The 27457-nt window shown below is 41.0% G+C and overlaps 3 protein-coding genes across 3 annotated transcripts in view; 1 reads left to right on the top strand and 2 right to left on the bottom strand.

Moving 5' to 3' along the window:
* The window catches only part of LOC133987167 (protein bicaudal D homolog 2-like), a 44242-nt gene extending 32302 nt beyond the window's left edge, over nt 1-11940 (bottom strand). Inside the window, exon 1 of the mRNA XM_062426448.1 lies at nt 11399-11940. Coding sequence (XP_062282432.1) covers nt 11399-11641 — 243 coding nt within the window. The 5' untranslated portion in view covers nt 11642-11940. The remainder of the gene's footprint in view (nt 1-11398) is intronic.
* Nucleotides 11941-17310: 5370 nt separating this feature from the next.
* ptpdc1b (protein tyrosine phosphatase domain containing 1b) lies at nt 17311-21180 on the top strand. The gene is made up of 9 exons (XM_062427117.1): nt 17311-17356; nt 17790-17955; nt 18151-18231; nt 18330-18448; nt 18523-18660; nt 19346-20364; nt 20524-20706; nt 20837-20947; nt 21040-21180. The coding sequence occupies exons 1-9, from the start codon at nt 17311-17313 to the stop codon at nt 21178-21180; spliced, it is 2004 nt and encodes a 667-aa protein (XP_062283101.1).
* A 68-nt stretch (nt 21181-21248) lies between these two features.
* On the bottom strand, nt 21249-27064 carry fbxw12 (F-box and WD repeat domain containing 12). Its single transcript, XM_062426968.1, has 10 exons — nt 26857-27064; nt 26708-26745; nt 25601-25767; nt 25371-25495; nt 24558-24764; nt 24316-24480; nt 23938-24148; nt 22613-22794; nt 21972-22102; nt 21249-21786 (listed from the first exon to the last, which is right to left on the bottom strand). Exons 1-10 carry the CDS (start codon nt 26956-26958, stop codon nt 21687-21689), a joined length of 1428 nt encoding a protein of 475 aa, XP_062282952.1. The 5' UTR covers nt 26959-27064; the 3' UTR covers nt 21249-21686.
* Between the last annotated feature and the right edge of the window lie 393 nt (nt 27065-27457).

Raw genomic sequence — 27457 nt, forward strand, 5'->3', positions numbered from 1 at the left:
GAGAAACATACCCACATATGAATTTACGAGACACGTATTTCCTTGAAAATAAACTATTTAGCCTCAAGTAGACTGGCTGTGAATGTAATACTCCAAGCATGAGACTTGAAGGGGCATGAACCTTCCTAAAACAACCGCAAAGCTACACCAGGTTGTGGATCTCCTGAGTTGCGGGGCAGGACGGAGAAAGAGAGAACGCCAGAGGGGATGGAGAGCCATTGGGAGAAGGTAATTCAAACACACACACACACACACACACACACAAACACAAACACACACAGTCTCTGTGTATGAGCGATGTACTAATCAGACTCATGAGGCCCTTTACACGCCTAACTGAAAAAGTCCCTCTCAAACATGAAAAAATATCAGAGCAGCCTAATTGGGCTGCAGAAGCTCAGTGATACAAAATCTCTACAAAATCCTCCCTGCTAACATCAGGCTGTAATGATAAAGCGCTAGTTATGGTTTTCATCAGATCTGGGGAATCAGGGAGATGGGGGAAAACTACATTTGATATTTTATTCCAAAGGCTACTAATCTAAACTCAGCATTAGAGATTCTGTGTGAAGTCAGTTTTTTTTTGATCAGACCTCATGTTCTAACATGTTGCTGATTTATATTCATCATACGTCCACAAAGACAGGAGCTTGTGGAAAATATATCTCCTTTATAAAAAAGTTGAAACACCTGCAAAAGGAAGACAACCATGTTCTCCACTGCCATTATAGTGTCTGAGTCAGCCTGAAGGCTCTATACTGTGGGGGGCTCACAGACTGTTATTACAGGGTAAAAACAGTCATTAAACCCCTTGACAGTAAGCTAAAGAGGTGGAGTCTGAGCACCGTTTATCTTCACAGTATATGATATATAAGATGAGGGCAGCTTTTACACAATGTGGAATCTGTGGTTTAGTGAGAAGAGGTCATGTCCACTCTTCTCATGAGTGAAATACAAGCTAAGCCTTAAAACAAACCATGATCCACTATCAACATTTAGAGAAAAAGCATATTTCTGTGGGGTAAAGTGTTTCCTGAGTAGGTTTGTCTTGACTTGAGTTACTGTTTTTGTTTTCTATGCCACAATGAAAAAATGTCTGTTCAGTCTTGTGCAACTGGAGAGATAGACCGCAAGGTTTTAAAATCTACATTTGTCTTCATTATTTTATCCCAGCAGCCAGTTAATCACATTGGAGCATCTGGTTTATTCCTGGCTGTTTAGCACATCTATTGTTCAGCTGCTAAACCTGCCACAGAATGGAGGAAAAAAGCTGGTGTCTCAAGAGAGAGCGCAGACTCAATAGGTCTGATATACTGCACCACCATATCGGCGTCAGGGGCTCTTTATCATCGTTCTTATCGCTGCAGTGCTCTATACCAGCTCCGGCTCTGGGCATTCACAACCTAAGTCATTTGCAATGCAAAGACTGCCTTATCTGTGTCTGCTTGGACTCAGTGTGTCAGTTCCCCTTTCTGCCTGACACTCAGAGCCTGGATGAAATCTCCCAGGTCCACGCGCCTGCACCCCAGGGGAACAGACGTCGTTATGGTTACTATGCCAATTACAGTGACAGAGCGAAAAGCGGTCAGTATAGAGGCAGGGCAGAGGGTGCCACTGACACAGATGGCTGTTTCAGGGCTAAGCCTAAAACAGCTTGTTCTCCTCCCTTTTTCTCTGGCAACAGTCTTCACCCACGTCCTGTGCCTCTCCAAATAAAGATCTGATTGCACAAAGAGCTTGCTGGTCTGAGGTTGCTTTGAGGTATTTTAGTTTTTGCTCTGTGCTATCTGGCCAAACCTACAACATAGCAAACAAGCAGTGAACCAGGCTCAGTCTATTTAGTGTGTGTTTCACCATAATTCCCAGAAGACATTGCTCCCTGTGGAAAATATCACATATGACTTCCACAGCTGAACAGCCCGTTGTTGTTACAGACATAAATGACAGAGGAGGGGAGCAGCTGGGGCCACAGCTGGGACCAGGCACACATGTAAACACGCGCACATACATATATGCATACGCTCGTGAACTCAGGCACACACACACCCACACACATGTGATTGCATTTTCCAAAGTCCGAGGTCAGGTTTGCAGGAAGATGGAGGAGGGAGGGGACGTTGAATCTATTTGTTTGTGTTTTTGTTCAGTGATGAGGTTTTCTTTATCAAACCTCCATTAAACCTTACCAATAATCATTTATTAGATTAATGTTGTATAGGAGACCCTAAAGCATTTCCCCCTCATCATCCTGGACTCATCCATTAGTGGCGAAACATGTCTAATCAATCAGGTTAGAGCATTGACAGGATGGGGGAGGGGCTGCAGTAACTACATTTGACTTCTTCCTGAGGTTTCCATTTATAGATGATTCATTTGTTACCACTTGAATGCAACTATTCAACACTCCTGACCTACTTTGTCAATTTTTCCACCACTCAAGTCATGAACAAGGCTACTAAAGTTATCTCCCAATCTCTTCCAAGTGCTGTCCTTAACTGCCCCCCTCTCCTATCTCTTCATTCACCCTCCCAAACCTAGAAGATGGTCTCTTGGGCAAGAACTGCCCCTGCTCCCAGCCAGACAGAGACTAATGACCTCCATTCCTCCTTTGCAATAATCAAATTCTGTATGTGCCTGTTTGTGTGCACATACTCTCCATCAGTGAGGTTAAATCTTGGGTCAGAGTGGGAAGCCATCCACATGAGGCCCTGTCAGTTCATAAAGAATGAGGTGGGGGCTCGGTATATACAGCACCAGTGTGTACATAATAGATTGTATCTGTGCGCAAATAAAGTACTCTATGTTATATACAATACAGTAACTCAATGCAGCGGACAAATGATTGTTTCTGGTCTGCATTTAACAAAACGTTCTTTCATACCATGTTCAAACAATACTTGGTCGACTGTACAATACCTAAACCTCTCTCTAACAACAGAGCATTCAAGTAAAATAATGAAAAAAAGATGAAAGATAAGCTAAAACACAATGCCCTAAAGTGAACGCTGCACATATTCTGGAAACAGCCTACTGCTCTTTCATGAGATACATCAATGTTTAGTACAAAATAAGCTGTTTAGTTTCTATTTAAATTCCCAGCACTTTAAACCAATCATTAAGCCAGCTGATGGAGGAACCCCTATTCTTCTTGCATCTAAAAAGGAGAGGTAGCTGGTTCCCACAGGAAACCCATGTATTGCCTGGTGCCCCTCCCACTCTCTCCCTTTCTATCTCCTATCCCCATTTCTCAAGGACCCCTGAGAGACTGGCACACATCCAATTAAAACCCCTCCCTTTCTTTTCCCCTCTGCAAGCCCAAACTCTTAATGTTGTTACTGCTGTACAACCAGCGCCCCCCCCCCCACTGACTTTTTTTTCCTACTTCCAATTCCTCCCTCTCTCTCTCCTGTGCGCCCCTGTTCTGCCATGCCTGAGGGTTTCAAAGCGTGGGCTACATGAGTCTTGGGTGTGACACACTGCGATAGGGGGGACCCAGACCCACTAGCCTATTTACAATAGGAGCCTGGGGAATGAGAAGGAGGTGGCGGGGAGTGGGTATGCAGTGCAGAGAGAATGTAGACACACTGCTGTGCTCTGATTGAACTGTGGTGTTAAACTTAAAAGGACCCCCAGGGCAAAGGGACAACCCTTTGAAATGGGGTTAATGTTTCAATAGATAACCGATTAAAACGAGGAGATGTTTTTCAGAGTATGCCCTCTGGTTTAATTAATTCCGGTGAGATAGGAGGCACTACCCTTCCAGTCAGGAGATAAATGAAATGAGTGGACCATGTAGAGTTTCAGAGGAACCAGGCAGGAGTATGCCAAAATGCAGTTGTATAAACAGAGGACACTATCTGTTTACATCTCACCCCTGATCTCTTCATCTCGTGCTCCAAACCACAAAATCCCCTGCAGACAAGAAATTGCACACACAAAACTCAACAACTCCTCTGTAGCAGGAGGGATTGGGTGGAGTAAGTCACACCCTTCGGACATGTGTGCATGTGTGAGTGTTTATTTCTCTCGGCAGGGTTGGGGCACCCACCATCTGTCCACTAATAGCTCCTGCTAGTTTATTCCTGCCTGTCATATATGCTAATTAGTGTGGGGGTGTTGCACGCCCCATGTCCGATCTTTTGTTTCATTGGGGAATATTCCCCTCAACTCCCAGGGGAGTAAAGCATTCTTGGTTTTAAAGGGACATTAACATTTGACTCTGATTTCTTGCTATCTGGGTTAAGCCCGAATATACTCCTAAGCGGACACGTACACGGACAGCTGCGGACACCATGGACACGTAGAGGATCTGTTATACTACTTTCTGGAGTCTGCTTGGAGGACACGTTCCACATATGTACAGTAGATCAGCGTCTATTGACTGTAGCGTAGTGGCCAAGCAGCCACAAAAAATTGGACGTATGCAGAGCCTTCACGCATACCCTCTGATGATGAAATTTACATCACATGGACTCTACCCTCGACCCTTGTATACTCACAGATGCAGAAAGTATAACACCAGCTTGAAGATTCAAAGAGATTATAGATTATTGGTGGAAATAAATTGACCTCTGTTCAGTTTGAAAAGGTTCCTAATAATATAAATATTAGTAATGTCCAGAACATTGTATGGAAACCTAGCATAATGAGTGTTGAAGTTAGCACACCAGGGAAGGCAAGCGATGAACTTCATGGGGTAATTTCCTCTGATGTACAAAAAAATATCCGGACTCATACAGAGCTACATTTCATACGCTTCCCATCCGCTATAAAAAGCCAGACCCTTCACAAGTAAACAGGATGCAGAGTCAGGGGGGCAGGGCAGCCGAGTTCTGACTTCATTTCAATGGAAGGAAGAACAAAGATTTGATGGAGTAGAGCTGTGCTTGAAGAAAGATTTGATGCTGTAGAACTTTGCTTTGACAGCAATGGTGATTATGGTCACAGTTATGAAAACACAAAGCCATAAACAAGCATCCAGTAGAGGCGTTAGACATGTTCGCCATGAGGGTGTCATTCTGTGTCTATCATGTTTGGATTCGGTGGCAGAAAAGAAAAGTTTGAGGGGAGCGTGATGCAGCCTACAGACTCTATTCAAGGAGAGACGCAGGCGGCATACAACACAATCGCTACCCACATGCCAAGCTGATTCATCTGTTTATATAAGACGATGGAGTCTCAACACAAATACATATGACCCTGCTGTCAACTGCTTACATTGACCTTAACTAAACTTAATAGTAGTTAAGCCCGGACCATGTGTAAAAAGGACACTAGAGTATCTATCACGGAAATTATGCCACACAGTATCTCTAGTTACCAAAAGAGAATACAGCGAGGTACTATTACTGTGGAACAAACTTACCTAACACACAGGATATTGTTGGGTTTTTTTTGGTCAATACAGATCATGGCCATGTCGATTTAAAGAGAACATCACCAACTCAAAAATAGTTTATTTGAGGTGATACAAATGAAAGAGCCTGTCTAGATTTAATCAGCTCATTGGTGAATATTGGTGAAAACCACACAACACAGAAAACTGGGCATGAAGGAGACACGGGATAAGAGGCTCTTGTGTTTCTTCCGCACATTCAAATGAAGCTCAGTCACGTGTGTACACACTGGCTTCTTTGTTGAGATTTACAATAGTTTATAGTTGTTATGCTGTGTTGGAGTAGGGAAATGTTGTATTGTTGGAGACACACAGCCATTACTATGACATCATCCTCTGCTTTTAGCCTGGACTAGTCTTCAGTAATTGGATTACACAGGTCGAATCATGACCTAGCTGGGCTGCCATACCACCTCTCTGCATGCACTTTTGACTTTTGAAAATGTTTTTAAGGAAATATTTAATCACTAGAGTATTTAAAAAGGTATAAATATAACTATATATATATGAAGTGTAACTCTAGGCTTTACAATATGAAAGATGAAGTATTGCAAATACTCAAATCAAAATCGTCTACTTTATTGCTGCTGAGCTTTGTTTATGTTTTATGGACACTATTTATTGGGATTATGTAAAAACTTCAGTCATATTTATTGTAGCCAGAGGGAAGTATCTCAGAGTGTGACCTGATGACGCACACACAATTAGATCATACAATATTCCCATGAACAGTCACAATGCTATGCTCCTCTGTCAGTAGGCAACAACAACCTGTGAAAGGCTTGAGAAGGCACTTGATGTAGGTTTCACTGAGGACCTTAAATTATATTTAACAACCAACAAACTGCTTCATACCACAAATGTGCGATTCTTTTCATTTGAACACACTGCACAAACACTCCACTCTTTACACAAGTAGCCCAAATAGTTCGCCCACTGAGACCTGGAGGACTCCTACAGCCATCCACTAATGCTCCAAGAGTAAATATAGCCTCAACTTAAACTGTAGATGGGTGCTGACGGTATTTTGTTTAGCAGAATTAAAGACAAAAGCTCTTAAATCATTATGGATTAGCAGCGGGCCATTTTACCTAAAACTGGGCAGAATGATTCTTTCATTACTTTGCGATGCCATATGTTCGTCCTTCTGGGACACAGAAGGCAACATGAGTCCACGTAAGTGGTTCTTTGGATTGACCTACCAGTCTGGATCCTAAATAAAGATTTTTCAGTGGAAATTTCTCTTCCAATAAATGTGTGGGTGGTATTAACCATAATTTGCACATGCTTATTGTGGCTGAAATTCATATAGCAGAGTGCAGGCCTGACAGCGCTCGGAGAACAGGGTTCTATAGGGTTGGCAAGCACTGGACTAGGCTACTGGGCCAGGATAGGAAGAACAGGGCAGTTTCCCAAGCACACCTGCCAATCTCAGTGCAGCATTAACCCAAAATGCACCTACCTGTGCCTGGCTATGGAGGCTGCTGAATGTGGCAGGGCCTGGCAGACTCCCAGACCTCCGTAAGCCCTGTGCATAGCGGCTGGGATTCATCCTCTTAGGCCCAGAGGGTAGGGGATTTGGGACTTTATTTAGTGCCATTTAGAAAAGATTACCCCTTAACTGCAGACTTGCCGTCCAGCAAAAGACATTATGGATAAAAGGGCTGATCAGAATACCCCAAACAATGCTGAAAGGTTTAGTGCATCCTCAGTCACAGATAGATGCAAAAGCATACTGAACACAGATCGGAAGCCCAGTGAAGTAAGAAGTGAAGTGATTGAGTAAGTTGTCTTGAATGAGCGTTTAGGAAGCACTGGGATGTTGCGATAAGCTACAAGAATGGAAAATACGAAAGACTGTGAGAGATGAGCAGCTGTTGAGGAAATATAGCACAGCGTGGCAATCCAATAATATGAGACTGACTTTATTTATGACTCTTCATATAAGGGACCAGATGGGTTTTGTGTTCTACTCGTATTTTCTACTGACGTCCAATCAGCATCCAACCCATTTAACACCACAGAAAGGGCTTAGAGTCACACCAGATATCTTTGTTTAAGGACATTGGGATATATCCTTTAGTAATCAGCCATTTCAAAAGGGACAAAAGTGACCAATCCTTTCAAATGTAACCACAATGGGACGCCTCTCTCAATTCTCTTCTTTGTCATACGCTGTGTTCCGCTGGCATTTAACTCTCTCTTCGTCTATGACATCCAAGACCTGTTAACCCCAATGGGCTCAAACGCACAAAGGCCTAGCGAACCTAGCACAGAGCAGCCAGGTTTTACTGAGCTTAACAATATTTAGGGTTTTGATTGTCTGGTTGAATTCCACAACGCAGTACACAGCTGGCACTACATCGATAGCAGTGTTGCATGGGAGGAACGGGGTCTGCGCGTGACTGAATGACTTCAGTGTGGTCGCTGACGCTCGTTGTAGTGCTTCAAGGATCAGAAGAGCTCTTGGGTTAAAGTGCCATTGTCTTAGTCGCCTGAAACGGTAACAGTGTAAAAAAAAATGGCGTCACTGTGGCTGCTGTGTTTTCTCTTAGAAGAGCCGAGAGGCTAAACATCAAGCCACGGCACACCACAGACTCTCCAGTTACTCCCTCCGAACTGCATTAACCGTCAGAGGTGTGGCACATGATGTTACCTGTGATTGGCTTAACTTAAGAATTACGACAACAGCTGAGGCAACACCACCTTGTGCTCTTACACTGCTACAATGTGGTATAATGTAATTAGCTACTTTACCGTGACTGAAACTGCAGTCTGAGATCTGTGTGGGTAAAAGTCCACGCGGCTAACAATCATATCTTTATTAGCAGCCTTGCATGCAGGGGTGTCTTTATCAGAGCATTGTTTAAGGAGTGAGCAACAAAGCTGTTGATTTTAGACATGATTTTTTGTATGTCTGATAAAATGTCCTTGATTAAAACAAATAAATTGCATTATCACAACGCAATCTATGATCAGACAATTAGACAAAATCTGAGCAGTGTTAGCTACTGTCCAGGAGGTAGCACAGGAGCTGAGGGTCAAGTGAGTCACCTTCATGTGCCTGCAGATGTATCTCTCTGTCAAGCTAGTGAGATGCAGGCGGTGCCAGTGGGGGAATGAGAAAATAATCACTGTCTAGTGCTTTTCCTCACTAGAGGACATCAACATATACATGGCAGTGTATCCCTAGTGACAGAGGCCAGTGCATGACAATAATTTTGTGGTTGGAGGGCTATGAAATGAATGAGAAAAGGGGCTGACACTGTCCCAGATGGATGCCAACAATAGACCATAAGATATATTTTACATACACATACACACAAGATAGTTTCATCAGAGAACAGATTGGAACATCCTATGAATACCTCTAGCCAATTATCATGTGTATAACTACTAATCTGGCTAGCTGTGAGACCAACAAACTCAAAAGCAGCACTTGCTGAGGAAGCGGCACGGACGCTCAAATTAAGGCACGGAGCTGTGCCGTTACTAAGCAACAGCAGCGCACAGAATTCCTCCATCTTCCTGCCTCAAGAGTACTGTGGGAGTGTGGGTGTGAATATTAGTACCCTGCCCGAGCGGTAGGTGAGGATGGGAGGATTGGCTAAATGGCAGGGGAAGTTTGCCCACTGTCACAATGATTTCCGATTGACTGTCTCTGTCCAAATGACGACAAATGAGTGGTGTCTGGGCATTTAAATCACTATGAATGCACATAAATCTGAGCTTTTTTTCTATTGTGTTGTATTTGTGCTGGCCAGCAACTGAGGAGAGTTTTAGGGTCACTGAAGAGGATCCCATGTTGAGCTCCTCTGTAAATTTCCCAGACAATCTACTCCAGTCTGTCTGGGACTTCGAAAAAAGAAGGGACATCCAAACATAGCTGCCATCAGTGTAAATAGTAGCAGCGACTTAAAACAACATGGCATTTATACGTGAACAAAGAAATGACTTTCTCATGAGCTTTCATAAAAGTTGCAGACAAAGCCACACTTGCTAGATTGCCCCATCTACTTCAAAACACCACAAAGCAAGAGGTTGATTAATATGTCATTTGGGGGGGGTTTTCAGTCACAATGATAGTTTGAGTTATGAGTTTGAATTTGAAGTGGAAACCAACTGCTGAGATAAGCTTTAATTTAAGCCCCTGTTGTGACAGTAGCCTATCTTGTGTTTGCTCTCCTCTGACTACTGTCTGTCTCCAACAGACAATAAAGAGGAAGTCAAGAGGGATATCAGAGGAATGTGTTTGTATTTCTCTTGTGATAGCATCACTGCCCCTCATACAGAGGCTGGGCTCAGAGGGAGAAGGGGGAGGGGAGTGGGGCTGTTGGACAAAGTGATAAAAGGATCATAGCCACAGACTTTCAAAGGTTACCATCTGACCAGTGATCTACAACCAGCATAACCCAACCCTGAGGCAAAAGACAGAACCTCTGCTACAGCTGTGAGCCAACAACTGAGTTTATTACCCACACAGATGGATGTTTGTATCCTATTATGAAAAGAAAAGAAAGAAAGACACAAACCCAGCAGACTCACAATGTGATTTTTTTTTTTTTTAACCAAGGACTTCAGATGGCATGTTTTTCAAGAACCAAGAAAAATCTCCACAAATGTCCCTGCTCCTTTTTCCCCCCTCATTTGCTGCTATGGTTACTCTTTTAGACTCTTTTCCAGTTTGTTTCCTCTTTTCAGAGCTTTTTGCTGTCATTCCTCAGTGACAGAGTTAGGCCACCCTTTGCCAAAGAAGTGCATGGGAAAACGTCTCCTCTGAACATTAGAAAACCACGGGAAGACAGACAGAGAGAAGAAGGAAAAGCAGACAGCTGAAAACCTCTCTGTATGTGTCTCTCCACTGAAAAGCACAAAAAACCCAAGGGAGCAGTGAGCAGGAATCTGGCATGGCATAAAGGGGTTTACCATGAAGTCAGCTCTCTCTCAGCTATTGGATGTCTAGCCTGGTGGGAGGACACAGGAAGAACCCCACATCTCAAATGAGGATGTGAGCAAGGCTGTGTCAAAGCGGGAATCTGCTTTTTTGCCATGACTACGTTGTGGGTCAGCGTCCATTGACTGCCTAACGTCACTCTGAAGCCGTACTTCTCTCACTCTAAATCACAAGACAGTGACAAACTGCTGCTGAGACGGAGAACAGTGGGGAATAAGTCAAGCCACTGTTCAGAAAAACAGACACGTCCTTTATCTAACGCTCTAGCCAAGCTTGAACCGTCACTCTCTACATTCTTTCCATTCCCAAAGGGCCGTAACAAGTCTGGTTTCCTCTGCAAGTTGTTCATCCCTCTCTCTTCTGAGCGGGAAGGTTCAAAATTTAAAACATACTCCCGCCCCTTTTAAGTTTAACTAGTAATTCCTGTTGGCAAAGGAGGGCCCATCTGAGCTGAGAGACACTTTGAAAGGATATCTACTGCCCATTAAACCTGTAAAAGTGTTGGCTTTGGAAACATTCACAGCATAGTGTGTCATATGGAGATCACTGCTTGTAATAATAGTCCTATCTGTATAGTTTGCAGATCTGCTCATGATTAGGGGAGGAAACACACAGGGCCTAGTAGCTGTGAGTCAAACAGGAATGCCTTGAAGAAGGAGGCATAAATAAATAAAGGTGGCAGTGCAATGGGGGGACACCCCGAGTAGAGAGGGGGTGGGGTGAGGAGCATGATGGAGCCCCCCCCCCCCCCCCCCCCCCTCATCTTTCAGTTTTGACCTTGTAGGAGGAAAATCAGATAGCTATTTTATGACTGATGCCTTTCAAAATGCTCGGTCCCTGTACAGAATATTGTAATGATGAGCGCATATAAATATATATATATTTTTTTTAATTACAAGGTCATTGGAAACTCAATGGGTATACGCCCCAAATTGAGCTTTAGGTTTAACTGAAGGGTTGGTGCGTAGCGCCTGTGAATCCTAAAGGCAATAGATGAGATTGGTATTATTTCTAAGGCATTTTTCTGTGATTTTTCATACACAACCTACCTCTTTCAGCTGGTCTAGCTCCTGCCTGACGGCCTCGTACTCAATCTCCATATCATCGTACTGCTGTTTGAGCTGCTGCTTCTCCTCCAGCACCGCCAGCCCATACTCCGCCGCCTGGATCTTCTCGTTCGTGGTCTCACTCAGCTCCCGGGAGAGACGCTCGATCTCGGCCCGCATCCACTCCGGCCCGGCCTCCAGCAACAGCATAGCGTCGGTGTAGCCTTGCTGCTCTTCCACGGACATGATCGGTACCGGTGACGATCAACCAACGTTAACGCCAGCTGATCTGCGACAAGGGGGGGATGAGGGGACGTCTTCAAGCGGTGTAACCTTGAAGAACAAGCGGTTGCTTTAGATTCGTCTGTATTTAAATTGCATGATTGTTACGCTTGCGTTTCTCGTTGCCGGTCTTGTTTCTTTGGTCATGTAGATGACTCTGTTCAATTATCTCCAACGGGGGAGCTCGCCGTTATCTTCTAGAAATGCTCCATCGCTGTGGTCCTGTACCTCCTTCAGCTCTCCCCCGGCTTGTCGGAGCTGTGGCGCCGGAGCAGGAGTACCAACTGCCAAGACAGGAGGCAGGATATACAACTTCTGGTTTGCACTTTCAAAATAAAACCACTGTCCACAAAAATATGCTTCAGATCACGCGTGGCTGCACTTTAATTTTAACTTATTTGTGGACTAATGTCAGAAAAAAACCTAATTTTAGCAGTGAACGAGTAAAGAGTGAAAAGTCATTTATTTGATCCCAAAATATCAGAAATTTCCTCTTTTATTTTGAAGGCAATTTGAGTGACTTCCGGTATTTCCATGCCGTTAAAACCGACTTTTTTGAAACAGCTGAACGGATCGTGTCTACATAGTAACCCTACATTTGTGAGACTCTCGTGAGATTTTTTTTTCCTTGAGCAGGTTGTTTATCATTGCACAAAAATAATTATGTTTTATGGCGTGATGATGCTTTGATTGAATGCTTGCTAGGTTCAGGCACAAAAACACTTGATTAGGGCTAGGGGTAGAGCATGATTTTGGGTCTCTCGCGAGAGCTTTCGCAAATATAGGGTTACTCTCTAGCCACGATCAGCTGAACAGCCAGTTTGCTTGAAATGTGACGCACCTACGCAACCACCTGGGGCAGCTCTTATGGGGCTGCAGTGCTCCTCGGGAAATGTAGTACTTGTAGTACGTAAAGGAAACGCAAGGGGTCAACAGACGCCAAGAAATGAACTCATTTCCCATTAGGCTTTGTTTGGTTGCCTATGTGGAGCACGGAAATCTCTGTTCGAGCCGTTTGTTGTCATAGAGATGGAGGCAACAGATGCCCCATCTGGCTGTTCTGAAATGAATGTCATAGCAGAGGCTGGTCAGGTTCTTATAGTTATGCGGCGCCATCTGGCGGTCAAATCAGTAACTCACAATCTGAATTAAGACGATATCTAAAGCAAAAGGTTGTGTCTACAGAAAAACATCAATGACAGGACTATCGGTGTGCAAAAGATAAATGCAGAGATGTATGCCTGTGTAAGAAAGAGAGAGAGGTTTATAAGTTTGCAATGTTTCCACCAGGCTAAATCAGTGAGATATGGGTTAAAAAGAAGTTAAGACAATTCCTCTGCAATTTAGGGGCCTGTCAACAGTGGCGGTTCTAGACCAGTTTTAATACAGGGGCCAGGTTGGGGCCAGCTTCTTTGTCAGCGGGGCACATACAACCTCATTTAATCATTAACCAGAGCTGTCAACTTTTCAGAAGACCTTGGATTGAGATTTGAGGGTATTTGGGCAGGCCCCCAATCTTTTTTTTCTTTAGTATTAGTATTTCCTGGTTATAGTTTTATAGTTGATTTTGTGTCAAAAAGTGTAATATTAGTTATTTCTGGGTTTCAGGTGTAAGATGATGCCTAACACCAGCAGAAGTGCTGGTAACTGTAGTTACTGGAGGGCACCAGCAGAGGGAGTGTACATTTAATAAATTAACCTTTTGTTTTCTCACAAATTTTGTCACCGGGAAATTGATTAAAGGATGAGTTCACATTGTTTAATGCTTTATTAAAACAACAGACCCTACAATGAACATTTAATTAAGCCATTTTTCTTGCCATAATCAATCCTCCTGTTCATACTGGACATTAGAAGATCCCTCCATAATTCACTTACAGTGTATGTGATGGCAGGCAAAATCCACAAGCTTCCATCTCTCTGTTTTTGTCATTATACTTCCACCGCAGCTCAACATTGTCTAAGGAAACACAAAGAGGGGGTTTGATGCTGAAAGGACAGTAGCTATATCACAGACTGCTGAAGCCTCAAATAAGCCTCAGATACACTTTTAAATTTGTAGATACACTGTGCATTTCGGCCCCCGTTAATTACACTGTAAGTGCATCTGAAGGGGATCTTTTAATAGCAAGTATGGGCATGAACAATAATTAAAACGAGGAAAACCTCTTTCAGTGTTTATGGACACCTGACTGTTGTTTTAAGACAGATTTTCAAAAATTGTGAACATGTTTTTAATTTGTCTCAAATGTCTTCAGAATTTGAAACTCAAGTGCTCGGGCCTCTCTTACACTACAGACCCCATTCCAAAGTTGTGCTCTGTGTTGTAATATCCTTTGTACTTCTGGAGCAATTTAAGTCCAATGTAAAGGGCCTTTACAGCAATTTTCAGATCTCACCAATGTGTGTCACCATCAGGTAAAGTGCAGAGCAGAGATTTATTCTAGACTGGTAAAAAAAAATTCTGAACACATCTCATTCCCACAGTTTTAAGTCTTCAAGCACATATCATACCTTAAAATGTTACCACAAGCCTCCTCTCTAACCCCTTCTCTCTCTCCCATAGTTTAAAATGTATCGTTTTTTAGATCTAAACTTTAATTAATAGGGAGAACAATGTCACTAACAGCAATACAATTCCCTGATGGCTTTGTGGTTAAGCCCTGGTTATGGTCAACTATCCCTGATAGATTGTCAGGTTCTGGGTTTGATACCTGGCCAGACCAATGTTCCTCATAATTCTGTTCTCATAAATAAAGTTGTTTAACATGATTATGTACTATCATGCAATGTGACTCCAGCACCCTTTAATATTATAAGAATGTTAGAATTGTAACCATTATCTTTTAATGCATCATGTTGCTGGTTGGTACTTTCCTCATCATGACCAAACTGAGCTGCACAATTTATTTTTTGAATAGATGATTTTAGATCATGGACAATATATAATATATTTGAATAGTTGTTTGTTAGCTTTCTAATCAACTCAAGTCACAATCATGTTTCTGGATTTGTAAAGTATAATCAAATAGCTTCCAGAGAATTGAGTGTTTATGCATTTTAAGCTAACCAGAAAGTTACAACTTTTTCATATCACAACAGCTCAAATGAGACAATATGATTTTCACAATTAATAAAACAAAACAAACAACAACAACAACAACACACACATATATATATATATATATATATATATATATATATATATATATATATATATGTATATATATATATATATATATGGAATGGAGCCTCAATTGTCTAGGGCTTCTCAGCAATGTTAACAGGAACGCAACTGTTGAAATGACAAGGAGACATATAGGTACATATAAGCACACACACTCTCCTTTTCAGTATAAGTTTTTCTCAGTATTAAGTTTATATATATATATATATATATATATATATATATATATATATATATATATATATATATATATATATATATATATATGTACACAGTACTGTGCAAAAGTCTTAGGCCACCACCATCATACAAACAGAAAAAACAGGAAAAATGTACACAACATTTTTAATTAATTATTTAATATTATTATTAATTGAGGCTCCATTCCATTTAGGTTTAAGAGAGTCAGTTCCGTGCTATTGCTTAAGTGTAAGGGAGGGTCTGAATACTTATACACTTAAGCCTATAGAAGCTGTTTTTCTTTTCTATTTTGTAATACTGCATACACATTTCCTGTATTTTTTTTGTTGTATTCTAATAATGAGACTGAGAAATAATTATATATAGTCATTATAGCATTGTTAAAACAACAAATCTAATGGTAGCCTAAGACTTGTCAGAGAGGACTGTGTGTCTTCGGCCCCCATTATCTGTAAATAGCAGGAAAATCTGTCAAATTCAGTTAAAAATAAGTTTAAAAAGTCCCTCATCACTTTGCTTATAGTCCGCAGATATACAATACTGTGCAAAAATCTTAGGCCACCATACAAGCTGAAATCCATCAATAACAGGTATTGCAAAAAACGATGGTTCTGTAAGGAAAAACAATCTGTACGTGAGCTGATATGAATAAATCCAGACAGGTACAGCATTTAAACATTACACTGGGTTAATTGGCTTTGAATGCTCTCCAAATGTACATCATGAAACAGATCTCTCCTCACCAAACTAAACCTAACCAGCTTTAGCAAGGTGCAAGGTAAGCCAATAAGATTGTATCTACTTGCTATGTCACTCAAGCCCCACTATTTGTAGCTGCAGGAGAAAAGCTTAACTCCTTGGCATAACAAAAATCCATAATCTATTTCTACTTATTCACAATAGCAGACAAGCATTCATTGAGCAAATTCCTGTTTAGAATCTGGTCGGCTGATCATGTGTTTACTTTCACAGTATATGTATTAACAAACACAATATATACTAGATTGTTGTTATCTCCAAACAGTCAAGCAGAAGGCTATGGTGATGAGGCCATAGTCTTAGTTTTTGTTGAGTAGTGGGTGCTCTATTTTATACTAGTACAGTAATAAGATTAGTAGTCTAATCCAGGAGGAGTCAAAAATAGCTCTGCACTCCCCCCAAGAGACACAGAGTGAGGGGAGGAAGCTGTGCAGATAAGTATTTAAAAGGGCCACAATGCCTGCTACTTTTCAACACATTCTTAAGCTTGAAAAATATTCTCATACTTGATCTGTCATCTTGGTGAGATAAATAAGATGCGGCAAAGGAGAGCCGAAGATCCTATGGATGTTCTAGTTACCCTACCCCACCCCACCACACCACACAGAGATAATCTGAGGTGAATCAAATCAACGGAGGCCATGGGATTGACTTTCTGGACCTGGAGCGCTAAAGGCAACGTCAGAGCTGTGGAGGCTGATGTCAGAAATGTTGGCGATTGCAGCTTTTGAACATTTGTGTTCCGGGGTGGTTACAAACTCTGTGTCTCATGTACTACAGGTAAGTTTTTATTTTACTTTATCTCCATTTATTTTCTATTTACTGTTAGATTGATTGCTTTGGTTTCCTTGTTAGCTAACTCAAGGATGATTATTTTACATATTTATCTTGAAGAGTGATGAGAAAATTTGTACAATGATTAAGATGCTGAGACAAAACTACCAGCTAAGAATAGCAATTTGCCAATCCTTTGATGGGTTATGTGGATTAGATGGAAGGATTATATGTGCTTTATATTTGACTGAATATGATTTATGATGTTGGTCTATGATCAATGTAAGTGGTTCTAATCCCCTTATTGTACCTTGTACGGAAATTTGTGGGAATGTGCAATATGTGTATTTATTATATTTATGTATTTATTGGAACAATAGGTAGTATTGTATTGACTTTTTGTTGTGCAAATGTGCAACTTCGTCGTTTATCTATCTATGTACTTGTTTATGTATTTGTTGCACAAATGTGCAACTCTGTTATTTAATCATGTATAGTCTCAAACTAAGGCTTTTTAATAAAATGCAGATAACTGGTCATTCATGAAAGATCCTCTCGAGATGCTATTAGGGAAACTGGTTATGTATTTCAGACTTGAAGTTAGGCCTATAGCACCAGTTATTAAGGTTTGACAGAGTGTATATAACAAGGTAAATATATGTGTTTCCAGGATCTGCTATGATTGTGGATTTCAGCCTGAGTGACAGTTCATATGGCACTCCATGCAAACTCAAGAGGTGGAGCTCTGATGGAATACAGTAAGTAAGGATGAGGGGGTTAGGCATTCATAAAATGTATATGTTAATTGCTGGAGGTAAATTAGCTGGTCAGGTTTATATTGTACCACAATAATACATTAATATGCATTTAAAATGTACCAGAAGAGTGGCTATTTTTACTGTAATTACCTGATGACAGACTTGCAATGCCAGATAAGGATTAGACACCTCTAAGTGAGTACTCACCACTGATTATCTTAACAATTTAGGAGTGACAGGACAGCCTTCATTTGGTGGTGCATAACTGCTTCAGAGAATTTAAAATGTGTCTGCTGAGAAAACACTGATCTCATGGCTTCAATTAAAGAATTTGAGAACAGATTATGTACTATAAAATGGTCAAATATATTACTAAACATTTTGTGTAATATTATATTTTCCCTCTTTTTCCATCTCTTATAAAAACCTCCAGTCAGAGCCCCAAGGGCAAAATACACAATAGTAGGAGAAGCTATACGCCACGTCATCCCTGGACATATGCAATGTTCAATCGGCTGTGGAGGTCAAACCTGCAAGTATGACAACCCAAATTACTGGAGTGAAGACCAACAGGCTATACAAGGCCTTTACTCATCCTGGTACACATGCTCGCTCTACCTAGCACTACCTAGTAGTAGTATTAGTGATGATACAAAACATATTGTAACAGTTGCCAAATTGTCTATTTCAGTCATATGTTTTCATATTCTCTCTGTAGCCATAATAGTAAACTGAAAAAATGTGTATTGTGTTGTACTATATGTCCCACTAACATTTTCTTCCTATTATTTCAGGGTTACTGATCATCTTCTCGCTATGTCCAGACCATCAACAGAATTAATTAAGAAATATAACATAATTGATCAGTTCAAAAGGTATACAAAACTGTGTTTCTCAGCAGCTTATGAGTACAGTTTCTGAGGAGATTATTTTAACGAAGTGTAAACGTCTCTGTTTGTGTGTTTGTGTCAAGGAATGGTATTAAAACAGTGGTCAACCTACAGATACCTGGTGAACATGCCAGCTGTGGAAACCCTCTGGAGCCAGGCAGCGGCTTCTCATATAACCCAGAGGCCTTCATGGAGAACAATAGTAAGGGCTTTATGCAGTTCTTTGTAAGCCTGTAGTGTTGCTCAAGTTTACCTGAAAGCATCTTTCCATTTCAGTTTATTTCTACAATTTTGGCTGGAGTGACTATGGGGTGGCAAACCTCACTGCTGTGCTGGACATGGTGAAGGTCATGGCCTTTGCATTGGAGGAGGGAAAGATAGCTGTCCACTGTCACGCTGGTCTTGGCAGAACAGGTAGATTTGTAAGGAATATTAAATGATAGGTTCACAATTTTTCAAGTCTGTCTTAAAACCATATTCAGGTGCCCAAATGAACATTGAAACAGATTTTCTTACTCAACGTTACTTAACTTACGACCACTCAAGTGGCTTTTCTGAACACCTCCACAGAGGTTAAATATCTGGGTTACTCCACCAGTTAATCAGACTAGCCCAGACTAGTCTGACGTGCATGAACTGATGAAGCCTTCTGGATAAGAGGTGAAACGTCTTCAAGTTATACTACTAGTCCAGTTGCTCTCGATTCAATTTCCCAGAGATAGATTTTCTTACTGTAATAATTCCTGCTGGTCTTATGGCCATAAAGAAAAACCTGCATAATGCACTTTGAATGTGAGTGATGGGGGACAAAATCCCCCCTACAGTCCTCCATCCCACCCCACATAGCTTTAGATAAACTTTTTAATACTTTTTTGCACAAAATGAGGACTGTGGATTTTGTCCACCGCCACTTACATTGTTTGTACATTTGGAAGGAACAGGAGGAATGGTTACAGAAAGCAAAACCTCTTTCAGTGTTCATTTGAAAACTTGACTATTGTTTTAAGACACACTTAAAAAATTATGAAAGTGTTTTGACAGTTGGCTTGATCTGCGCAAACTGACACACAGTGAATGTTTTCTCCTTTTATCCCTCCAGGTGTACTGTTAGCATGTTTCTTAGCCTTTACCACCAGGATGACTGCTAACCAGGCTATTTTATATGTGCGTGCTAAACGCCCTGGCTCCATCCAGACCCGAGGTCAACTGCGTTGTGTCAGAGAGTTTGTCCAGTTCCTTTCCCCTTTGAGGAGTGTGTTTTCCTGTGCTGAACCACGATCCAATCCAGTCACCCTGTCCCAGTACCTAAACCGCCAGAGACACATACTGCACGGCTATGAGAGGAAAGAACTGAGGTACCTACCAAAAATTGTCCAATTAGTGTCCAGGCTGCTATTGGACATTGCAGAGAATCGACAGGTAATTGAGGAGGACATTTTGGAGGCACCCGATATTGATGACATTGAAATGACACTCAGCATCATTGAGAAGATGGGCTCTGATTTATGTGTAAAGGAGCCCCGCTTACCAGGTTCTCCCACCTTACCCAGACATTTCAATGAGCCACCCATTTTCTACCATCGAAAAAGTCTGAGCTACAGTGAGTCAGACTTGACGCGATTGGGCTCGCAGCTCAACATCCTCTCACCTCTCAGCTCTCTCTCGCAGAGTAATGTGGTCAAAGACCTTTCTCCATCTGAGGCCGTTCTCCCTGCAAAGCGGTCTCCAAGTTACAGTAACAGTAACACATCTGAAATCTCATACAGCTCAGCAGGCTCACTCTGGCAAGTCAAGAATGTTGGAAGCCCAAAAGATGTATCTGTTCTGTTAAAGAAAGTGAAGAAGAAAACCATCCAACGCACTGAGTCTATGAGAAACGAAGGACCGGTCAAAAAGGGTAGCATACTGTTTAGGTGGAGGGCAGAACAGAGGGAGGAGTTAGCAACAAATGGGGAGAGATCACAAGGCGTAGAGGAAGAGCAATCAGAGGTTCCCTTTATCACGCTGCAGTCAGAGTTGTCCCTGGAGGCCAGGAGGTTGTTGGTGGCACAAGCCCTGGCAGTGGACCTTTTTCTTGATGGGGAAGAAGAGCACAAGAGCAGAGTCTTATCCTGGCAGGTAACTGATCAATACCAGTGGTGTGGTAGTTCTGACTTTAGTTACTCCAAAAGGTAGTGTGTCCAGAATAAAAGATGCTAATACAGCTATAACAGGACCATGTATCTGAGTGAGTTGTGTCAGTCACAGGGTCTAACATGACCTCCTGAATGTGTGCAGGCAGAGCTGAACCAAGGCGGTGCATGGGAAAGGCTGTGTATGGAACGTGATCCCTTCATCCTCACTGGGCTGATGTGGGCATGGTTGGAGCAGCTTAAAGAGCCAGTTATTGGCCTCCAGGATGTCCAAGCCCTGAAACCCTATAATGGAGATGCTAAAACTGTTCTCAACACACTTGACCAGGTCAGACATTCACTGTGCTGAATCAGATTTTAGACAACAGCCACACCACAATGACTTTCCAGAACAATGAAGCTCCTAAATGTATGTATATATTTTTTAAAGATTTACCCTTCTTGTCATGTCTTCACAGGCCCCTAAAGAAACCTTAACATGCATACTAGATTGCATGGCTCATATGTTGATAATACCTGAAGAGGTTGAAAATACATTCCTGAATCGTACTATCAAGGCTTTCACTTGGGTAAGAAAACTGATTATTTTCACCTTTAAAATGTATTTCCTCATCACTGATTTTGTTTCAGCCACTAAATAATCTTGTTTGCCTTTAAACAGATGGAAAGTAACTCAGTGGATGGATACAATGTATACGAGTCCATGACTTCAGTCCTAAGGTGCGTCCTTGAGGACTTGAGATTTATAGCCATTGAAGAAGATGAGAAACCTTCCCTTCCTTCCCTCCATATCGAGGCATGAAAGAAGAAAATATGTTTTTGTGCCTTGTGATGAAAGTATTAAATATATAACTTATTTTGTGGGAATAATACAAACAGTTATGTAATTTATTATCATTGATGCATAACTAACTGACCTGAGTTCTTTTTATAACTGCAGTAGTGAGTGGAGGTAACATATTGAAAAACATGTAGAACAGGTGGCCAAAATATTGTTTGCGACACATTATGCCTTAAGACTGGTCACAATCAACACTAACATGCCTCAGCTCCAAAAGCATAGTTAAAAAATATTATTCTTATACCTGTACAGATTCTTAATTTATTAACAAGGATGTTGTATCACACAGTGTATCCAATGCCTTTCCCACAACACAGTGTTTCTTATCTGTAATACATTCTCTTTTTTGTTAACATAGACATAATGTAAGCGTATATGATGAACAGTTTATAATAAAAGCAATGGTCTTCCTTAAAGTGGATTGTGCAAACTGCATGCAGGCACTTTTTCTTGTGAGGCAGTGAAGCTCAGGAAGTGAAAGAGTAAGCTTTTAAAACGTCTTTCCCATCTTTCCCTTCTACTGAGGCCACAATGCTGGAATAGTCACAGGAGACATGAGTGAACCCTCTAGAACACAAAAGCATAAAGTAACAAGATTAGAAAATCACAGCCAAAAGCAGGTGAAAATACAGAGAAAAATCATCCTGTAATTCTGTAGCACTGTTAGCGATGAGATGCACTACAAGTAACTATTAATGCTGATACAGTGGTTGCTGTTGATGCAGCAGAGATACTAAAATGTCATATATTACCTGGACATTGTGTGAGAGCCTCCCAGTAAGTGGTACTGGCTCTCCAGTGTCAATCCACCGTCTCTGTTGTTTCTCCATGTCAACACTCGTAGGGAGAGATCCTGAGATGCTGTCACCACTCGAAATCTATCCTGTAAAATGTCAAGAAAAAAATCATTCATATACTTATATTTTGCTAATTTTCACACAGTGAGTACAGTGTACTGATATTTTTTTAAAGCTCTTGTGATGTAGTTCTCTAACACGCTTTTAGCTTTTTATTTCAATTCAATTCAATTCAAAACACTTTATTTGTCCCGAGGGGAAATTTAAAAGGCATGAGGAGCAGCATCATGCATGAGGAGCAGCATCATGCATGAGTAGCAGCATCATAAAACAGCTGCTCGTTATGCCACCGGTCACCACACGAGCAGTGACCCAGAAGATCAACCGTACAATGTTGGTAATTTTTGAATGGTAATTTGGAAGGGTTGTACTTGCTTTTTTTGAAGATATCCAGTTCTTGTTCCATTTGAATGGGTAATGCACTTATTGTAAGTCACTTTGAGCAACAACAATATAAATCTGCCAGTGTAATGTAATGTATAAAATCTATCCACAGGTGGATAGTTCTTTGAATTTGAAATCAGAAAACTTCTTACCACAGATATGGAGGAAATAGGCATAGTGTGCTCTTTGAAGCTTGCAAGCAGGGCTCCTTTCAGAGAGTAAACCCAGAGCTGCTGGTCAGCTGCTAACACTATGCAGTTGCTATCCTTGGCCTCTAGAAGGATTTGTGAGGACCTGATGTCCAGTGTCAATAGAAAGGACTCCATCTGCTGGACTAAAATAAGAACAGATTAAAAATTACACTAGCTAGATACACTAGCTATTTAGGAAAAATCCACATTTTACTACCCCTAAACTGTGAGATTTTATTTTCATGTTATTATCAGTTATTTTAATGCATTCCAACTAATAACTTCTTAACTAATATATATTGCGATTCCTACATTTTACAGGATGTCTTTTGACAAAACATAAAAAATGAAAGTGAACTTCTCAGATTAAACTATGGGTTAAACTTGTCTGTCATAATCAAAGTAATTACACTAGTAGTTTTCCAGTTGAGAAATACTTGCCATGTGTTCAAAACATATTTTTTGAGTGTACTGTGTTCTGGTCTGTTGAAGCTGCTCTCAGAGTTAAATTTCTCCCAAAAAGTCTGTTAGACAGTCTGCTAATGAGGAGAGCCTGACCAATACTGGATTTTTGGGGCCAATGCTGATACCAATATTAAGGAGTAAAAAAATTCTCATATTGATATTGATATATCGTTTGATAATCTCATAAGCACACATTTTTCACTATGATCTCTCCAATGTGATTTTTAAACACTTGTGACAAAGATAAAAATGGCACCAGTGCATTGAAACAGTAAACCTCACTGGGAATTTCAATAATTATAAATAACTATAAATAAAAAAAGACAAAACAAAACATAGGTATATATTAAACTTGAGTTAAGACAAAGATTAAATATATATACAATGCTGCCTATATAACTTTTAAAAATAAAAAAAATATACATATTGGTGAATATTGGACAATATATACGCCAAAACTGATATATCTGTGATAGGCCAATATTGGTTAATAATATCGGTTGATCAATATATTTGTCGGGCTCTAATAATGAGTCCACAAAGAAGCCCTTGCTGTCTAATTCCGAGTAGTTGACACTAAAGCTGATCTTTAAGATACAGTAGATGAAAATTTTTCCATTATTACACTTTATTTTCTGCTGTATTAGAAATGTTTTGAAGTTGTGCCATGCTGTGATCCACAGGAATAAGCAAAAAACACAATGACAAATGGATCCAATTTGGCAGTTTCCATAAAAGCAGCTTTTCTTAAAAGTATTTGCGGTTAATAGCAGATTTTTCAGCATCCCTCACAAACAATAAGCACATAGCTCAGTCCTCACCCTGGATCTCTGACTTGTACTTAGTCTTTTTAATGCTGACATCAAAGACAGTGAGGGCTTTGTTGTTCAGGTGCTCACTGCGGTGAATGATGACCAGTCTGGCAGGCTGGGTAGGTATGAAGACAGCAGCCTGGCATCCAATGACTGGTACGGACTGGCACAGAGGATCTTCGTCCTCAGAGGGAGAGGTCAAACTTTCTGTGAAAATCACCTGTCAACAAACCAAACAACAGAAATCTACTAAATGTGTTTTACTGTTTCCCCACTGTGCTTATCTATGAACACTGTGTCATTTGCACAGAGGTAATGTGGTAAAAGAAAACACACGAGGAGGAAACACAAACATTAAGTCAGGCTGTCAAAGACAACAAGACATACCTTTGGACTTAAATCATCATTGTCCTTGGTTCCAGCAGTGATCCATTTCTTGTCAGGTGAAACTAGGAGTACGTTGACTTTAAAGGAGTCACACACCATTATACTGGACTTTTTAGTCAAAGCTGAGCCAGCTAGTGTACACACAGATCCCTGACTGGTTCCTACCTAGAAGACATGTAGATTTTTTTTTTAAACTTGTATAAATTCAGATTTACAAACCAATAAATCCTGAAGTTACTTACGGAAAGAAACCAGTCATTGTTGATATTGTACTGTAGTAATGTACAGTGTGGGGATGCAGTAGGAAAGGAGGCCACTTCCTGGCCAGTCTGACACTGCCAGGTCTTGATGAGGCCCGTCAAGTCTGCTGTGATCACAACTTCATGCTGTTCATCCTTTACAATCCCTGTCAAAGGACTCTGCACAGGACTGCACCACAGGAGCTCAGCCTGAAAGAAGAAAAGTACATAAGGTAATTGCCTTGACGAGGGGCATTTATACCAGTGGATTGGAGGGAGGGGCAACTATGGGAGATAGTTAGATTCTGTGAGGGTTAGCTGGAATGAAACCTGCATGCACGAGGCTCACAGTGACACATGACTGTAGCATGTATGTACTGGTTTAGAGTAGATAAAAAGTTGTGTATGATGCCAGCCTTCAAACACGGTCACTTTCACTTCTGGCTGTACTTCATGCCATATCAGATCTAATGAAAAATAAAGCACTACTTAGAAATGTATTGTGATATGGACTGATAAGAACTTGCAGCATGTGAAACTTGACGCTTTCTGAAGCATATCGTTAAACACTGCTTGAAAGTCGTATGATTAGCAACTGATCTGAGACTTTTATGCAAAAAACAAAAGGAAAAAAATCCTAAATCTGAAACCTACATGTGTAAATATATTGTTCACTCAGCTTGGATTCGGTAGATAAATGAATTAATAGCATCTTATATTAAATTCCATACAAGAAAACATTTTGCATTGCTACAGAAACCTCAGACGCGACCTTACTGAGCATGCATGACAATATGCTGAAGGTGTTGCACTTACTTTTTGGATGTTCCATGCTCGGACTGTACCATCAGTAGAAGCACTGCAGACAATAGCATTGCCGTTCCAGAGTTCAGGAAGCTCATCTGAATTCGCATGCAGGTATACCAAGCCTACCACCCTGCCTGATGGACAACATGTCAGGCACAAAATGAGATGAGTTTACAAGCAGTCATGCAGGAGATTCCAGAGAGTGAGAGAGACGGAAAAGAGAGTAAGAGACAGCATACCTGTGTGACCTCTCAGGCTATGGCAGGTGTAACCTCCAGCTCTGCCTTTTGTCATCTTCATTTCTAAATGGCAGCGTCGCAAAAAGTATCTCTTCCATGAGTGATTCACCTGTTCACTCCTCAACACTGCAAGGTTACAGAAGCTCCAGCGCTGCAGACACATCCTCCTGATGGGAGCACATAATTACAAGTAGCTATAGTTAGTTATTGAGTCAGACACACACAGGTACCCAGCCCAAATGGACTTACAAGACACCAAAATACAGTTGCAGTGGTGGCACATTTGTCAAATATAGACAAGAACAAAACTCCTGATATTACATTTGCAAAGAACTTTGTCTTCTGTACCAAGCTCTATAAATGAAATCAGCCATGTCATGTATTGGGTTACGTAGGTCACATGTTTAGGAAAACAGGAAGTGTTGAATAACCGCAGCCCGGAGGCGTAACAGGTGGACTTGTAATTTTACTGTCGGTTTGGACAATAAAGCAAGTAAAAGAAGAAGCTTCATGTCATGATTAGATTCAGGATGCACTATCTAATTAAGTATTAAGATAGGCACACAACAAGCCACACAAAATGTTCCCTCCCTGAAACACAGCTTCTTATCATCATTCATCCACAAACACTCATTTTACTAAACAAAGGAGCCCTTAAATCATCATATAATGAGCAATAAAACATGAATCATCACACAACAAACTGAATATTTCCTCTTCAAGGAGACCAGTAAATCTGCCTGTTTCTACAGCTAATAGCAATGAACCTGAACTTAATTTTGACGTTTGGATTAATTGTTCTTCACATCAGACTGCACAATCTGGATGTTTTTCATCATACAATAAGTTCTTAATTTTGGTTTGTACCAAACTTCAATAGACCATCTTTATTTGTGCATCAGGAACAGCATTTTAATTTTCACAGTAATCTGTTTTAGGACAGTACAAAATAGGGATTTCACCTCACCTTTTGATTTGCATTAGGCTACAGGTGCTGCAACTGTTGGGGGGTTTATTTATGGGGGGAAAAAACCCGCAGCATAAAAAATGTCTAAATTGTGTCATACAATTGGAAAAGACGGAAATAACAGTACAAACCCAGCTCACCTCCATAACCAAGGAGTCTCTGTAGCTTCATGCCACTCCTGAAAACACATATTAATATCATATCAAGCACAACAAGACACTTTTATGCATAATTCAAATACACTCGGTCGTATTGCTATGGCTACTTCCGCAAGTTGGACGCCCCTTACCTTGCACACACTGGAGACGCTGACTAAATCTTCTTCGCTCAGGAAAGTAAAAATATGAATCAGGCAATCACTGATCAAGTGCGGATGATGAGGAGGATCCATGTTTACCTATCAATGATATCGCAGCCTCTCACAACTTGTATATCTGTTAAAAGCTTCGAAACCAAGATTGGGCAACGGAAAGACTGCAGGGACAAGAACAGGTAGTTTTGTGTCTCATCTAGCCTGCACAGTCTCCACTGCGCCGCCAGATGTCGCCATAATAAAAGGTGGGCGCTCCAAGACGGAGGCGCACTATAGGTAGCGCGCACCAAACACCATGTTTTGACTTGTACTTTTGAATATAAAAAAAGGACATGAATGAATGTCATAAATGCATTTGCCACGTGTTACCTAATAGATTTGGCAGAGTATCACTCAGTTTGAGCATATTTTTGAGGTCGTGAATCGTGTACTTCTTTAATATCAATGCAAATTTGGAACTTGTTTTGGTTTTAATATTGTTTGCAGCTGTTTTTGTGGAGCTTCTTTTGGCAGGTGTGATAAATGATATGGTTCAATTCAGTTTAACAAACGAACTGGCTGCATCTGGAGGGACAAA

Source organism: Scomber scombrus, chromosome 10 (assembly GCF_963691925.1).
Source record: "Scomber scombrus chromosome 10, fScoSco1.1, whole genome shotgun sequence".
Lineage (NCBI taxonomy): Eukaryota > Metazoa > Chordata > Actinopteri > Scombriformes > Scombridae > Scomber > Scomber scombrus.

What these genes read in the sequence shown, in the direction of transcription:
- ptpdc1b (XM_062427117.1), top strand. Translation starts at nt 17,311, where the DNA reads ATGGCACTCCATGCAAACTCAAGAGGTGGAGCTCTGATGGAATACA. An exon ending in CGCTGGTCTTGGCAGAACAG is followed by an intron (nt 18,661 to 19,345) that starts GTAGATTTGTAA and finishes TTATCCCTCCAG; the next exon opens with GTGTACTGTTAGCATGTTTC. An exon ending in GCAGAGTCTTATCCTGGCAG is followed by an intron (nt 20,365 to 20,523) that starts GTAACTGATCAA and finishes GAATGTGTGCAG; the next exon opens with GCAGAGCTGAACCAAGGCGG.
- fbxw12 (XM_062426968.1), bottom strand. Translation starts at nt 26,958, where the DNA reads ATGGATCCTCCTCATCATCCGCACTTGATCAGTGATTGCCTGATTCAT. An exon ending in ACAATGACTGGTTTCTTTCC is followed by an intron (nt 24,481 to 24,557) that starts GTAAGTAACTTC and finishes CATGTCTTCTAG; the next exon opens with GTAGGAACCAGTCAGGGATC. An exon ending in GTACAAGTCAGAGATCCAGG is followed by an intron (nt 22,795 to 23,937) that starts GTGAGGACTGAG and finishes TTCTTATTTTAG; the next exon opens with TCCAGCAGATGGAGTCCTTT.